The sequence below is a fragment of the Antechinus flavipes genome, chromosome 1, assembly GCF_016432865.1.
Source record: "Antechinus flavipes isolate AdamAnt ecotype Samford, QLD, Australia chromosome 1, AdamAnt_v2, whole genome shotgun sequence".
NCBI classification, from domain to species: Eukaryota; Metazoa; Chordata; class Mammalia; order Dasyuromorphia; family Dasyuridae; genus Antechinus; species Antechinus flavipes.
This window is the reverse complement of record NC_067398.1, coordinates 719,280,749-719,295,151: the sequence shown is the minus strand read 5'-3', so window position 1 is coordinate 719,295,151 and position 14,403 is coordinate 719,280,749. Positions and strand designations below refer to the sequence as shown.

At 54.8% G+C, this 14,403-nt stretch overlaps 1 protein-coding gene across 3 annotated transcripts in view; it reads right to left on the bottom strand.

Annotated features, from left to right (window-relative positions):
* The window catches only part of ZDHHC8 (zinc finger DHHC-type palmitoyltransferase 8), an 82,144-nt gene extending 69,405 nt beyond the window's left edge, over positions 1–12,739 (bottom strand). For all 3 annotated transcript variants that reach the window (XM_051973239.1, XM_051973240.1, XM_051973241.1), the window contains exon 1: positions 12,554–12,739. In XM_051973239.1, the coding sequence (XP_051829199.1) occupies positions 12,554–12,660 (107 nt within the window). In that variant the 5' untranslated portion in view covers positions 12,661–12,739. The remainder of the gene's footprint in view (positions 1–12,553) is intronic.
* Between the last annotated feature and the right edge of the window lie 1,664 nt (positions 12,740–14,403).

Here is a 14,403-nt window from a genome sequence, read left to right as displayed (position 1 = left end):
CAGGATGAGGGCTGCCCAGGAGTACGGGAGTCTGGAAGAGGACACACACAGGACAGGTGGGAGGGAAAAGAGGATATTTCATGAGAGATTTCAACACCCCCCCCCCTTATTTTTAAAAGTATTCTCCCCAACTGAACTCCAACCACACCATGCACAAGTTCCCCTCAGCTCCTACTGAGTGTGGGCCGGAGAAGTTAATGAGCATTTGCTTCTCTAACTTGGAGGTTCTAGAACACGGAGAGGTAGCTCTCAGGGTAGAGCTCACTGACCCTGCTGTCCCAAGAGCCTGTGCTGGGCAAGGTTATTGGGTGGAGGGTGAGGAGCAGAGGGAGAGGAGGTGCCCATGGTTGGTAAGAGCCAACACTTCACTTAGAACCCCCGTTCAAATTCCAGCTCTGCCACGTACCCCTGATGCAAGCGTGGGCAAGGCCATTTTCCAACCGTGGTCTTGGTTTCCTCGTTTGTAAAATTCATGGATCAGAACAGCCTGTAAGGTCTCCATCGGCTCTAAATCAAGCTCCCGTGTCCTTCCAGGCTAATCTCCAGAGAGGTTGAGTTCTAATCCCGCCATGCCCGAGTCACCTTGGGCAAGTTCCTTTATTTTATAGCCCTCAGCATCTTCTGGGAAAGGCTGGATCAGACAGCCTTGGAGGTCCCTTCTGCCTCCTGACCTAGGCGTGTGCGATCAATGTCTGAAAAGATGGCTACAGAGTCCTAGGGAAGGACCTGTATTGAGTGTAAACCCCTTTTGTGATGTCCCTGACGAGGGCCAACCAGCCTCTGCTTGAAGGTTTAAATCCTGCCCTTTCCATTTACTACCAGTGTGACATTGTGTGACTGAGTCCTGGGTCTCAGTGTTTTCATCTGTAAGTAGGGGCCAGTCATAAGCCTATAGAATCTGGTGAAAGGAGGTGCACCCCCTTCCATTTCTGGACAGCTCCAACTGCAAGGAAGTTTTTCTTGACCTTCAGCCTAAATCTTCCTCTGTAACTTTCCCCACCCTCCAGTTCCAGCCCACTTGCTCCAGCCCTGCCCTCCAGGGCTGACCCCTTCTTCTCCAGAAAGCCCCTAGATATTGGAGGACAGCTATTGGCTGCCCTCCCTGTCTACGGTCACAGGCTGGGAATCCCAAGTGCTCCCTGAAGCCCCGGTGGAAGAGCTGACCTGCTGACCCAGGACGTCCAGTCCTTGGGACTTAGGAGTAAGGGGGGCAGAGAGGAAGTGGCCGAGACTTTAGCCCCCGTCCTGGGTGAGAAGACAAGAGACCCAGCCCCAAAGTCTCCTTTCTGCTACGTGGACCACTATGGACCTCAGACCTCACTTGCTTTGGTCTCCTTTCCCTCCCAGGGAAATAGATCCCCACGAGGATCTAAGATGGCAGGTACAAAAATACTTTGCCACCTTAAAGCCCCAGGGATCAAATGGATCCCAGAATCAGGGGCCTGATTGAATGGGTTCTTAACTTGGAGTCGAAGGGCTCTCAAGGAGTCTTGATACGGATAGATGAATATCCAAATTCATGGACTTGGGGGTCCACGCACTTGGATGGAGAAAAAAATGACAACTTCATATTCACTGACCTCTAACTGAAATCCAGCATTTCTTTCAAGAATGAATTTTTTAGCACTATTCTGAGGAGACCCCGGCTTCCCCCGACCATCAGAGATCCACGACACGCAAAAAAGTTTAAGACTCCTGAGCTACAATTCTGACGGCCGTGGCCCTCTTCAGCGACGAGATGAACCAAATCAGCTCCAATAGAGCAGTAATGAATTGAACCGGCTACACCCAGGGAAAGAACTCTGGGAGATGAGTGTGAACCACTGCATAGAATACCCAGTCCCTCTAGTTTTGTCCACCTGCGTTTTGGATTTCCTTCACAGACTAATAGTACACTATTTCAAAGTCTGATTCTTTCTGTACAACAAAATAACTGTTAGGACACATATACTTATTTTGTATTTAATTTATACTTTAACATATTTAACATGTATCGGTCAACCTGCCATCTGGGGGACGGGGTACGGAAAGGAGGGGAAAAGTTGGAACAAAAGGTTTGGCAACAGTCAATGCTGAAAAAATCTCATGCACGTATCTTGTAAATAAAAAGCTATAATAAATTTTTAAAAGGACTCCTGAGCTAATCCTAATCTTGATATCATAGGGGGGGGAACTGAGGCCCTGTGGGTAAAGTAATTTGTGAATCATAAACCAATAGGCAAATGTGAACTGTTCTCCAGCAAGGCAGACTGTAATGTATATGGGGAGAAAGCAGGGACTCCAGAAAGCACCCTTCCCTCATCCTCAGGGAGCCCTCCTCCCAGATTATTACACATAGCAATCCCCTGGTGTCTGGACTACACTCACTCCTGCTCCCTTGAAGTTGGGGAGGGGTGGAGAGTAGATAGGCCTTTTCCTGAGTTCTTCCTGGCTTCTCGTAGACTCAATGCTATCCAACTCTGTGGAAGCCACAATTATTGGGGTGTAACACATTTCCAGGAGAAGATACCCCAACTGTTGGAAAATTGGAATCTTCTTCCTTAGAGTTGGCTCAGGGCGGTTCTCTGGGAAGCCCTCCCAGATGCCCTCTGGGTAACAATGGTTTCTCTCTCTCTCTTCAGATTTCCCAGAGCACCTCAGGCCCCTCCTGGTACTAAGCGTTTCTGTGGCCCAGTCACAAATCTCCCCCTGCCTCCGTGACTGTAAGTTCTTGGATCAGGCACCCAGGAGGCATTTCACAAATGTTTGCAGCACTGAGCTCACTGCCTAAAACTTCAGCGCTTGAAGCATCCAAGTAGGCTCAGCTAAAATGGAAGATATTGTGGCAATAGCCTTGAGGTAGGGAACACCTGGACTCGATTCCTGCCGCAGGCATTTGCTGTGTCCTGTAACATCACGATCCCTATCCTCTGGAATAAAGGGAGGGGGCTGGGACTCCCTGGCTCCCAGGGTCTCTGGGAATTCTCAGTCTGTGATCTTAGCCACATCCTAGCGGGGTGATCTGGGCACATCTCCAAACTTATCAGCTCCCAAGGGTTTCTGAGCTCGTACCGCCTTAGGGAATGGCCACACTTGGTGCTCCTACAACTGAAAAAAAGCCAGATCCACGAATGGCAAATCACTCCCCCCAGCCTCAGTTTCCCCATCAGTAAAAGAAGAAACCAGACTAGATGTTCACTAAAGTCTTTTCCAGCTTGAAAATGATGATCCTAAAAGTTTCTTTTCAGGATCATTTGCTAAAATATCAGGAAACATAGACATGGGTAGAAGACATTTCCCTGTAAGTTTCTACAAGGCAGACCGATCCTCAAAAAAAGAAGAAAATGGAAATCTCTCCTCACAAGTAAGGTCTGCCTCTTCCCCAGTCTCCTCTCCCCGCAGCAAATCCCAACTGTTCCCCAAATCGGGGTCCACTCACCACAGTAATAAAGCTAGCCATGCTAGCTAGATCTCAGGCCAGAGAATTTGGGGGGCTCGGTTGACAACCACTCACCAATTCAAGTGGCGGTTAAACCAAACCCTAGAGCTACACAACAGTGGGGTTGGAAGGGGGCTAGCGGAGAGATGGAGCCAACTGAAAGGACAGTCTCTTCTAGGATAAACTCAGCAAAGCTTTTTGTGTGGAAACCTCCGTGCTGGGGAGCTCACTACCTCCCAGGGACAGGGAACCCACTATCTCCTTCCAAAGGCTCACACGCCACTCTGGGATGGCTCCACATGGTAAATATTTGGCTTGAAAGCCTCCTCGTTCTGTCCCAGATTCTATCCCACGAGATGAGAGGCAATTTTAGAGTGCACGGCCTCTCTTCCCCCACTCTCTCCCTTTCTCCCTTTTTTGGCTTTCTTCTCTTTTCCTCTTTCTCTTTTCCCCTCTTTCTTTCTTTCCTAGAAGAAGAAAACCAGGAAAAGTCTCCTGCAGGAGATGGGCTTGGAAGCGGGTCTAGCCAAAGCAGAACACGCTGATTCTGCAGATAGAAATTTTCATTCCTAGAAAACTTTCAAATCACAAAATTTGTCAGAAGCACTTCAGTGGCCACTGAGTCTAACTTGTACCTGAGCAGCTGGGTAATGCAGTGGATAGAGTAACAGGTTTGGACTCCAGATCTAAATTCAAATCCAGCCTCAGATCCTTTCTAGCTGTGTGACCCTAGGTAAGTCACTTAACCCCTGTTTGCCTCAGTTTCCTCATCTGTAAAATGAACCGGAGAAGGAAATGGCAAACCATTCCTGTATCTTTGCCAAGAAAACCCCAAATGAGGTCATGGAGTTAGAAATAACTGGGCCAAGATTCACTTGACAGCAGGTCTGGTTTATTACTCTCCTGAATCAAAGAGCCCGGAAAACCTGAAGGAAACTGAAGGGGACCTGAGGGATGCCGCAAGACCCAGCCAGAACACAGTTTCAACACGTATTAAGCACCTACTCAGCTGGGTGCCATGAGGACAAGAGCTCACACTCTAGCTAGAAAGAGAATGTTTAGACTCAGAGAGCAGTATCTCTAGACTTTAGTAAGCTCCTTAAGGAGGAGATTGATTCAGTATTTGTATGCCCATCACCTGGTACACAATTGGCACTTAATAAGTGCTTTCTGATTGGCTGACTGACAAGTAAAAACACAGTAGTCAGGAAATTCTCAGGAAAAAGAGCCCAATTTAGTGTGCCAGGCACGGTGCAAAGCAAGAAGGAGGGAGAAGAGAGAAAGAGGAGAGGAGAGAGAAAGAAAGAGATAAATAGGGAGACAAAGAGAGGGAAAAAGAAAGAGGGAGAGAAAGAGGAAGAAAGGAAAAGAAAGAGAAAAGAAAAAAAAAGGAGATAAAAAAAGAGATCAGGGAAGGAAGGCTTCAAGGAGGTAGAGCCCTTCCGGTGTAGGATAGAGGTTAAGAGCTTGGAGGTACCAGATCCTCCACTCCCACTCCCTCCTCTTACAGGAAGAGGAGACCGGGGCCGGGATCGGGGAGCGATCTATCCATCACCAAACACACAGGAAGCAACAGAGACAGGATCTGAATCCAGGTCCTTTGGAATCTACTTATGAAATGGCTGGCTGTGAGATGTAGTGGGAAACGTATTAAATGTATCATCAAACAACATGGGTCCAAATCCAGAACCGGATTTGTTTTTAGCTTAATACTTTAAGCAGATCACCCCCTCAGCCTCAGTTTCCCCATCAGTAAAAGAATAAGGCTGGACTAGAATGTTTGCTAAAGTCCTTTCCAGCTTGAAATTGATGATCCTAAAAGTTTCTTCGGGATCATTGATTTAGGGAGCCATGATTTAGATGGCTAGGAGATCCTCATTAGAACACATTTCCAAGGCAGACCGATCCTCAAGGGATCTACCCCAGTGCCTCCTCCTTCCTGAGACATAGAGGTCCATTCCCTGAAGCAGCTGCTCAGAGAATAATCAAATAACAAAGGGAGAGCTAGAGGATGGTAGACTGAGCCCTCAACTGGAAAGTTCCAATCCAAGCTCTGTCAATTACTACGTGACCTTGGGCAACCTCATCTGTAAAATGGGGACAATCACGGCCCCTCCTTCCCAGGGTGGTTGTGAGGATCAAATGGAACCCTATATAGAAAGTGCTACTGAAACGGCAGCTATATATCATAAGAGATGTGAGGTGCTATTATATACTGTCTGGATGTGTTCGACAAACAGAATCTCTCCACAATCAAGCAGCAGACTACACACCTCAAATGTCTGTCATATGCCAGGAATAAAGTGTAAGCTCTTGGAGAGCAGGGCTTCTTCTCCCACCTTTCCCCCTTTTCTCTCTCTCCCTCTTTCTTTCTTTCTTTCTTCTTTCTTTCTTTTTCTCCCTCTTTTTCTTTTTCTCACTTTCTCCCTTTTTCTTTCTCTTTCTTCTCTTTCTCTTTCTAATCTCTTTTTCTCCCTCTTTATCTTTTTTCTTTCTCCCTCTTTCTTTCAACTCTCTTTTTTCTCCCTCAATCTTTTTCCTTTCTTTTTCTCTCTTTTTAATCTCTCTTTCTTCCTCTTTATTTCTTTTTTCTTTCCCTTTCTCCCTTTTTATCTCTTTCTTTCTCTCTCCTTCTCTCTCTCTCTCTCCCTATCTATTTCCCTTCTCCTTTTTAATTTCCCCAGTGCCTAATGACTGGTACACAGTAGGCATTTAATTTTTGCTGGTTTTATCACATTTTTATGTACTTCTCTCTACAGCCTCCAGTAGCCCAGATTTATAGCCACGTCCTTACAAATGCTTAATCTCTGATTCAAAGCTGGAAGGGCCCTGACTGTAAGGCCCAAGGCAGCTAGAGGGCTGGGTCTGGGACCAGGAAGACCTGAATTCAAATCCTGAAGCAGGCACTTGTTAGCTATGTGACCGGGCAAGTGACTTAACCTCTGTCTTGATTCACTGGAGAAGGAACCCCCTCCATCTCTTTGCCAAGAAAAACTCACAGACAGTTATCGGTGTCTCTGGGGTCACAAAAAGTTGGACAACAATCCAACCCCCTCATTTTACTGATAAGGAAACTGAGACCTGCGGGAAGGAACTGACCCACCCGAGGTCACCCAAGTAATGAGGCAAGGATGGGAACCCGGGCTCTCTCTGCTTCCTTTCTTGCCAGTAGCCTCATGCAGAATCTCCCGGGCCTGGGGCTGGGGGCCGGCAGCTGTTACTAATTCAAGAAGTCTGGATCAGGCAGCAGGGCCAAGGTTGCCTGCTGGGGCTTCCACACCTGCTCCTGCCCTGAAATTAGCCCAATTCTCTAAAATGGGTCCAAGGGACACACACACACAGTACACACACAGATGTGCTTACACAGATGCACACATACATATGCAGGCTCATAGACACACACACACACCTCAAAGAGCCTCCAGTCCAACCTGTCGTAGAGGCGAAACTGAGGCCCCCACAAGGGAGAAGCTTTGCCCAGGAAGGCTGTGGGCTTCTGCTCGGCCTTTCCCCTTCCTCACCAGCTTCCTTAGTTTTCCTCCATTTAGATCCGAAGCACTTTAAAATCCAGAACTGACTTGGGATCACGATTTAGAGCCAGAAAAAGCCTAGACATGAATTGACTTCAGCTTTCATTCTACAGATAAGGAAACTGAGGCAGGGAGGGCAAAGGGTTTATCCACAATCACATCAGTGAGTGATTTTCGCCAACAAAGCACAGATCGATTTCCCCTTCCACTCTCCCAGCTGTTTCTAATCTTATCTAAAGCCCCAGGGGAACTCCACCTCCTCCAGGAAGCCCACTCTGACTCTCCTTTCAAACAGTAACAATGTTACCCTGAGCACACGCACTTCAGCCAGGCCTGCCACACAGTAGCCATTTAATGAAAACTTGTTTCCTTCCTTCCTGGGACCTCCCAAGAGTCCTCGCTCGCTATTTCTACCTACCGGGCTGGAATTGAATTGTCTATTCATGATCTGTCTATTATAGTTTCCCAAGGAGGGCACCAAGCAGGAGTGGAGGAGGGGCAGAGCTCTGGCTCCGACCAATCCATCGATCCACGCGCCAGAGCCTGGTGTAAGTGCAGAAGACCTGGGGGCCCAGAAAGAAGGGAGACAGCCCTGCCCGCTGAAGCTTCCGTCCTAACGGAGAATCGGGGCTCCCGCCTCCCCGGTGACCTCCCGCCTCTGCTGCATCCGGATGACACAGACTGGGATGTTGGCAGGACCAGGGACCCTGGCCTTTCGCCTCCCTTGGCAGCTGAGCCTGGTCCATTTGGGGGCAACTTTAAAGAAATCCAGCCTCCAAAACTGGTCATGTGACCTTGGACGAGAAACTATCGGGGTCTCGGTTTCCTCAGCATCGAGAGGAGAACAAGGACAGCCCCCCCTGCTTGTTGGGGGCAACATTAAATAATCTATCCAAAAACGCCTCGGCAAATAGACCGACATTAGCTCTCGCTCTCATTACTCACAAGCTGTGCGACTTGTGAGAGGCCCCCCCTGTCCCAATTACTACTCATCGGCTGATGAGCTCCCCCCCTTTCTGTGTCTATGGCTCGGGGAGACGTCGGGGTGACGGCCTTAGCTCGGAGAGGTGGCCCCAGTCCCCAGCCTGGGCTTCCCAGGCTGGCCGGAAGCAGAGAAGGTGTCCCTGGGCCGGATAGTGCTGCCGCCGGGTGGGGAGGGAGGCTCAGCTTGGGCCCAAGGCCACCCATAGCCTCTGCGACTCCGAGCCGGCGCCCCAAGGTCCCCTGAGGGCCCACAGGGAGAAGCCCCTCCTCCAAGGAGCTGGGAGAGTAACAGGAACGAGGAGGAAGGTCATCAGAGAGAGGGAGGAGCTGGGGGGGAGGAGGCCCCGTGCTCCAGTCCCACCTCTGATGCACAACAGTTTGGGGACCCTGGGAGGGCAACTTAGAGGCCATTCGGCTCCATGTCACACACAAGGGAACTGTCATTCAGGGAGATGAAGGCTTGCCCAAGGTCACCCAAGGAGTAAGGGTCAAAGGTGGGCTTTGGATTCAGAGCCAGTTTTCTGGCCTCAGTTTCCAATCTGTCGAATATGGATAAGCATATTAGGAGGCCCTTCTGCACAGAACTTTCCTGAGCCCCCCCAGTTTTTGAGTGCCAAAATCATCCCCAATCGCTTCCACCCTCAAAACAGTGAAACTGCCCTCTCCTCACTCCATTTAACAGACGGAGAAGTTGAGGCCCAAAGGCTTTGCCCAGGCCCCATCAGAGACCTGGGTCTCCCGATTCCCAGCCTGGTATCCTTTCCACCAGAGACTTAACGCCCCTCCTCTCTTTCTATAACGGGGTTTAACATTTCCCATTATAATGAGGCTCGATGGCCTCCCATCTGCAACGGGGTTTGAAGTCTCCCATCTGCAATGAAGCTTGGCGCCCTCTCACATCTGGAATAGAGTTCAGCCTGTCATCTGCCAAGGGGCTTAATACCCCTCACATCTGTCTAGAGTTTTGTACTTAATAGAGCGCCTTGAAAACAATGAATCCTGGTCCTAGAAGGGACCTCCGGGGCCGGCTGCAGAAACCCCTTCGATCTGCAGATAAGGAAATGGAAAGTTCGCAAAGGAGTCTGGGGGTGGGCCTCTGAGCCAGACGCCCATCACCCAGCCTTGAGTAAGCATGGCTGTGGGCCGGACCCCCTGCTGCCCACTGAGCCTTGTATGTCCTGGGATCCTGAGAGAGAGAGGGTCTTTTCTGAGGTTACGCAGGAATACCCAAATGCTCTCTGGGCAAGACAATGAACTTCTCTGCCTCAGTTTCCTCAACTGTAAAGGGAGGATCATGGTAGCTCCTACCTCCCAGGGTTGTTATGGGGATTGAATGACATAAGTGCTTTGTAAACCTTAAGTGCCATATAAATGTTAACCATCATTATAATGAGCATAATTCAAATATTTTTCTTTTCAAGATACATATGACATGTCTCAACCAAATATTATCTGGACAAGACAATGAACTTCTCTGCCTCGGTTTCCTCAACTGTAAAGTGAGGTTATTGTGAACCCCCTACATCCCAGGGTTGTTATGGGGAGTGAATGACATAAGTGCTTTGTAAACCTTAAGCGCCATATAAATGTTGGCCGTCGTCATAAGTAGCATAACTCCTATCTTTCTATCTTTCTTTTACAGCCGGCCCTCAGGGAGCAGCTTCCCACTCCTCTCCAGCTCTGGGGACCGGGGAGAAACCCATTCCCTCTTAATTTGTAATCATTGTTGGTAGCTGGGATTTTCCCAAGCAGGAGGGCAGGCGGGAAAGCCAGGAAATGTTTTTAAAGGGGACTCAGAGCTTGGGAACCGCCATTAGAAGCAGGGCTTTCCCAGAGGAGCACAACCCCTCCCTCGACCGGTGCCGTCCCCCTCCCGTCAATCCCCTCAGTGTGGTCATTAGGCGGCTGGGCATCTGTTACTCTTAATGCCGGTCCGTGCCAGCCCCCCAGCCCACCCCCGCTCCCAGCCTCCTTCCCCAGGCCCACATCTCCGCTAACAAGCCTTCGCAACACTCCTCTTGCATAACTCTTGGACAGCGACGGCCCGCAGCTCGCTCGCGCCCACTGGGAGCCTCTCCCTCATCCTCTGGGGGACCCTCACGGGTATTCCACGGCAGCAGCCACCAGAAGCTCCCCGCCCGGGGTAATAACATAAAGAAGAAGCGTTCGGGGAGTCACTGAAGCCCATCCCCTTCATGGTACCCATGGGGAAACTGAGGTCCAGGGAAGCCCGGCCCACGGTCACTCAGAGAGCCCGCTGGCCATTTCTCTAGTACTCTAAAGGTTGGCAAGTTCTTTCCACACAGCAGCCAGATGAAGTAGGGACTAGGAGGCCCATTTTGTGTCATTTTCCAGGAAGGAAAACTGAGGCCAGGAGGGAGAAGGAAGTGACCTGGCCAGAGATCACAGGACTCAGACTGTGAACCCAAATCTCCCTCACTCTCCCAGAGCCAGTGTCTGGACACTGCTGGGGCTCCTCATGGGCAGGAGCAGGTGACAGGATGGCACCGGCCCATCTCTGGAAAGGACACGAAGGAGCCCGGACGCTATCATGTACTCCCAGGATTACAGAAATTGAGGCAGAAGGGACCAAAGAGGCCCCCGAGTCCACTCCTTGTCCATTTTACAGATGGGAAAACTGAGGCCCCCCGCAGCCGGGGCTGCCCCAGCCCGGGACACCCCCTCGGTGGAAGGAGGGGGTCACCTCCCGGGACTGCTAAGGTCACACACTTAGTAAGGGATAGAACCAGTGCTCAGACAGAGGCCGGACGTCACCTTGTCTCACGGCTGTGTCTTAGGGGATGGAGGGCTGTTTGGAGCCCCTGGGAGATGGAGGCTCTCTGGTGAAAGGTGCTCTCTGCTCCCTCCCTCCTCTCCCACCATCCCCTGCTCCGGGCCCAAACTGGCCAGACCCGGGACTCCCCGGGGCTGTTCCCTCTTAGGGGAAGAGCATGGAGGCCTCCAACAGGGAGAGGCCTGGGGACCGAGGCCCACGGGGAGGCAGGGATCTTGGAGCAGAGAATGGCAGAGCTAGGGCAGGGAGAGAAGGCTGCCCTCTCCCCTCACATTCAGGTCACCCGAGGCTGCTGGGAGAGAAAGGGCTCGGGCAAGGTCACAGAGGCAGCAATGGAACCCCCAAGTCTTCCCAGTCTAAATCTGAGGCTCCCCGGCCGCCCATCCCCCAGGCCTGCCTCCCAAGGCTCCTCAGGCTCCGAGTTGTGACTGGCAAGCCCGTTTGGGGGGCGGGAGCCAATGGCAGAGGGAAAGTATTGCCCAGGAAATCTGAACGCTGCAATTTGTTTTAATCACAGCACCGCCTGGGGAACGCAAAGGGAGGCAGCCTGCGGGGGGCTGGGGGAGGCCGAGGCCCCCGGAGCCTCCAGGACCTCCAGCCTCCCCAAGCCTGAGGCCCGCCCCTGCCCCCCCCAGCCGAGGCCAGGGAGACCCGCAGAGCCGCCTGCTCCCAGGCAAGGCCCCCTCCCAGCGCTGCCAGCACGGCACCTCACCGGGACTCCCACTCGGAGAAGGGGCCGCGGGGGAGGGGCGACCCCACTGACTCAGGGCTGGAGGGGAGCGCTGGCCTGCACCGATGGGGGGCGGGGAAGGTGGGGATACCGGCGGGGCTCGGCCGGAAGGCGGGAAGGGCCCCCAGAGCCCGAGGTGTGGATGGGGAGAGGAGGGAGCTGAGCGAGAGGTCAGCGGAGGCTACATGGAGAAGGAGGCTGGGGGGGAGGGGAGAGAGTGCAAAATTGGGGGGGGGGAGCGGCGTCCGGAGAACAAGGGGGCAGGGCAGGGGGCCCGGCCATCTGTCCCTCCTGAGCCCTGGAGCCCTCCGGGGCAGCCCCAGCGCCCGCTCCCGGGCCCAGCGGCTCCATCCCGCCGACCCCCAGCATCTCTTTCCCTCCTTTCCTTGGGAAGGAGCAGAGTTCAGCCCCATCCCCCCGCAGCCCGCACCGGAGCCCCGGCCGGCCCAGGGATGGGGGAAGCCCCGAGAGGGGCCGACTGGCGGAGAGGGGGGGGCAGGACGGGCGGGAAGGAGCCCCCGGCCTCGGGCCTCCGGCTTCCCAACTCCCTGCTTGGAGTTCCCCATCTCCGGCCCCCTGTCGGAGTACCCTGGCCTCCACCTCCCAGATCCCTGCGCCCCCTGGGCCGGCTCCTCCGCCTTTCCCAATTCCCCAGTTTCCTACTCCGGGTCCCCCCTGCCTCCAGCCCCCTCCCCCCGCCGGGCTCCAGATTCCGGCCTCCTAGTCGGCGTCTCCCAGCCTAAGTCCCCCCGGCCGGGTCCCCCGGCTCCTGGCCTCCTGGTCTGGGCACCCCGCCTCCAGCTCCCCGCTCTCTGGCCCCCAGGTCGGGCTTCCCCCGAGCCTCCGGACCCCTGGTCCTGGTCCCCCCAGCCTCCGGGCCCCCGGTTCGGGTCTCCCAGCCGCCGGTCCCCGGTCCGAGTCCTCCAGCCTTCCGCCCTCCCTGTCCGGGTGCCCAGCCTCCGGCCTCCTGCTCCGGGGCCCCCCGCGTCCAGCTCCCGAGCTCCGGCCCCCGATCGGGGCTGCCCCGAGCCCCGGGCTCCCGGCCCCCCGCCTCCGGCCCCCCGGTCCCCCGCCTCCGGCCCCTCGGTCGCACTCACGTGAAGACGAAGAAGAGCGTGGAGGCGCCCACCAGGAGGGCGGCGGCCGTGGAGACCGGGATGTACTTGGTGGGCTTAAACCTCTTTCCGGTGCCGAGGCCGGGCATCCTGTGGCTTCCACATCCCTCCGGGCCCCGGCGGGCGCGGGTGGCGGCAGGGGCGGCCACGCAGGGCCGGGCGCCGAGGGCCGGGGGCCGCGGCCCCGCTCCGGCCGCCCGCTCGGCCTGAGACGCGGCCTCGGACCCCGAGCCGGAGCCGGTGGGGTTGGCGGCGGCCCCGGCGGCGGCGGCGGCGGCGGCGGCGACTGGACGTGGGCCGGCCAGGGCAGAGCAGGAGCGGCCGGGCCGGGACGGGCCGGAACGGGACGGGTTGGAGGCGAGCGGAGTGGCCGCGGAACCTGCTGGGGGAACGGGAGCGGGCGCGGGAGGGGACGGCTGGGGGGCGGGCGCGGGGAGGGACTGGGACCAGCTGACCCGCGGCGGCGGCGGCGGCGGCAGCGCAGGAAATCCCACCCACGGGGGGTGGGGGGCGGGCCGGCCCAGGCTGATGTCAGCGCCCCTTAAGGTAGCACCGAGGCCCCGGCGCCGGCGACGCCGGGGCTGCCTGCGGGGCACCCGGGCGCCCAGCTCCGAGCCCGCCCCCGAGGGGCGAGAACGCCCCCTGCGGCCGGGGCTGCCCCAGCCCGGGACACCCCCTCGGGGGAAGGAGGGGGTCACCTCCCGGGACTGCGGCCATCCCACGGGAACGCGTCTAGAAAAGCCCGGGGCGGGCGGCTGCCCCCTCGTGGCTCGCGATGCCCCTCTGGGGGTCCTCCTCCTAGGCCCCGGCCGGGCGGGAGCGGTGTCCCGACACTCAGTGCGGAGCTCTGGAGCCAAAGGCCTTGGATTCGGGTCCTGCCTCTCACACCCGCGGTCCCGCCTTTGAAGAATACTTTCCTTTTCCTGAAGCTCAGTTTCCTCTTCTGTCAGTTTAAACATCCGACGCCCCCGGCCATCGGTGAAGGTGCATTGGATGTGGATTTGAATTCTGGCCCGGCCATTCTTTGTGTGCCTTGGGAGACGTGCCTTCCCTGCCCAGGACCTCCATTTCCTCCTCTCTAAAATAAGATCTCTGAGTTTCCTCCTCATAAATCTGTGATTTGGAACTTGGTGTGTGTGTGTGTTTTTCCCTCCTGAGGCAACTGGGGTGAAGTGACTTGCCCAGGGTCACACAGTAGGAAGTGTTAAGTGTCTGAGACCCGATTTGAACTCGGGTCCTCCTGACTTCAGGGCTGGTGCTCTAGCCATTGCGCCACCTAGCGGCCCCTGACAGATCATTCTAAAGCTGGACTGACTCAAACAGGTCATTGTGCAGCTTCACCAGCTCCGGGACTCACTTGTCAGGGGCCCTTGCCCCTGGGGGAGCCTCTTTCCCCACTCAGCAGCTCCCAAGACCTCGTCTGACTGGTCTGATCTTTTCAAGCTCACAAGGCAGCAAGCTGCCCTTCCCTCCTCCGTTTTCTCGTTGGGGAACTGGCCGCCTCTGTTCCAGAGAGCTTGGCTCTCCGCTGGCCAGTCTCTTTTCAAAGAAGAAAGTCTATTGCGCACAAAGCTCTGGAAGAAGCCATTCCACCTTCTTTTCCATTTGTGCTTTTCTTTGTGGCCTTTCCTCATTTGCAGCAGGGGGCAGCCCGCTCGCACCCACTGCGAGACCACTAGGGCACTTCATCCAACTCAGATCTAGGGGGAAAGAACGTAAGGACAAGAAGAAACAGAAACGGCTCATGTACACATGGAGGAAGGGGGGGCACAGCCTGCCCCAGCCTAGTAGCTCCTAGCAATCTTCCTCCTGCCCAGAAAAAAGGAGGAAAA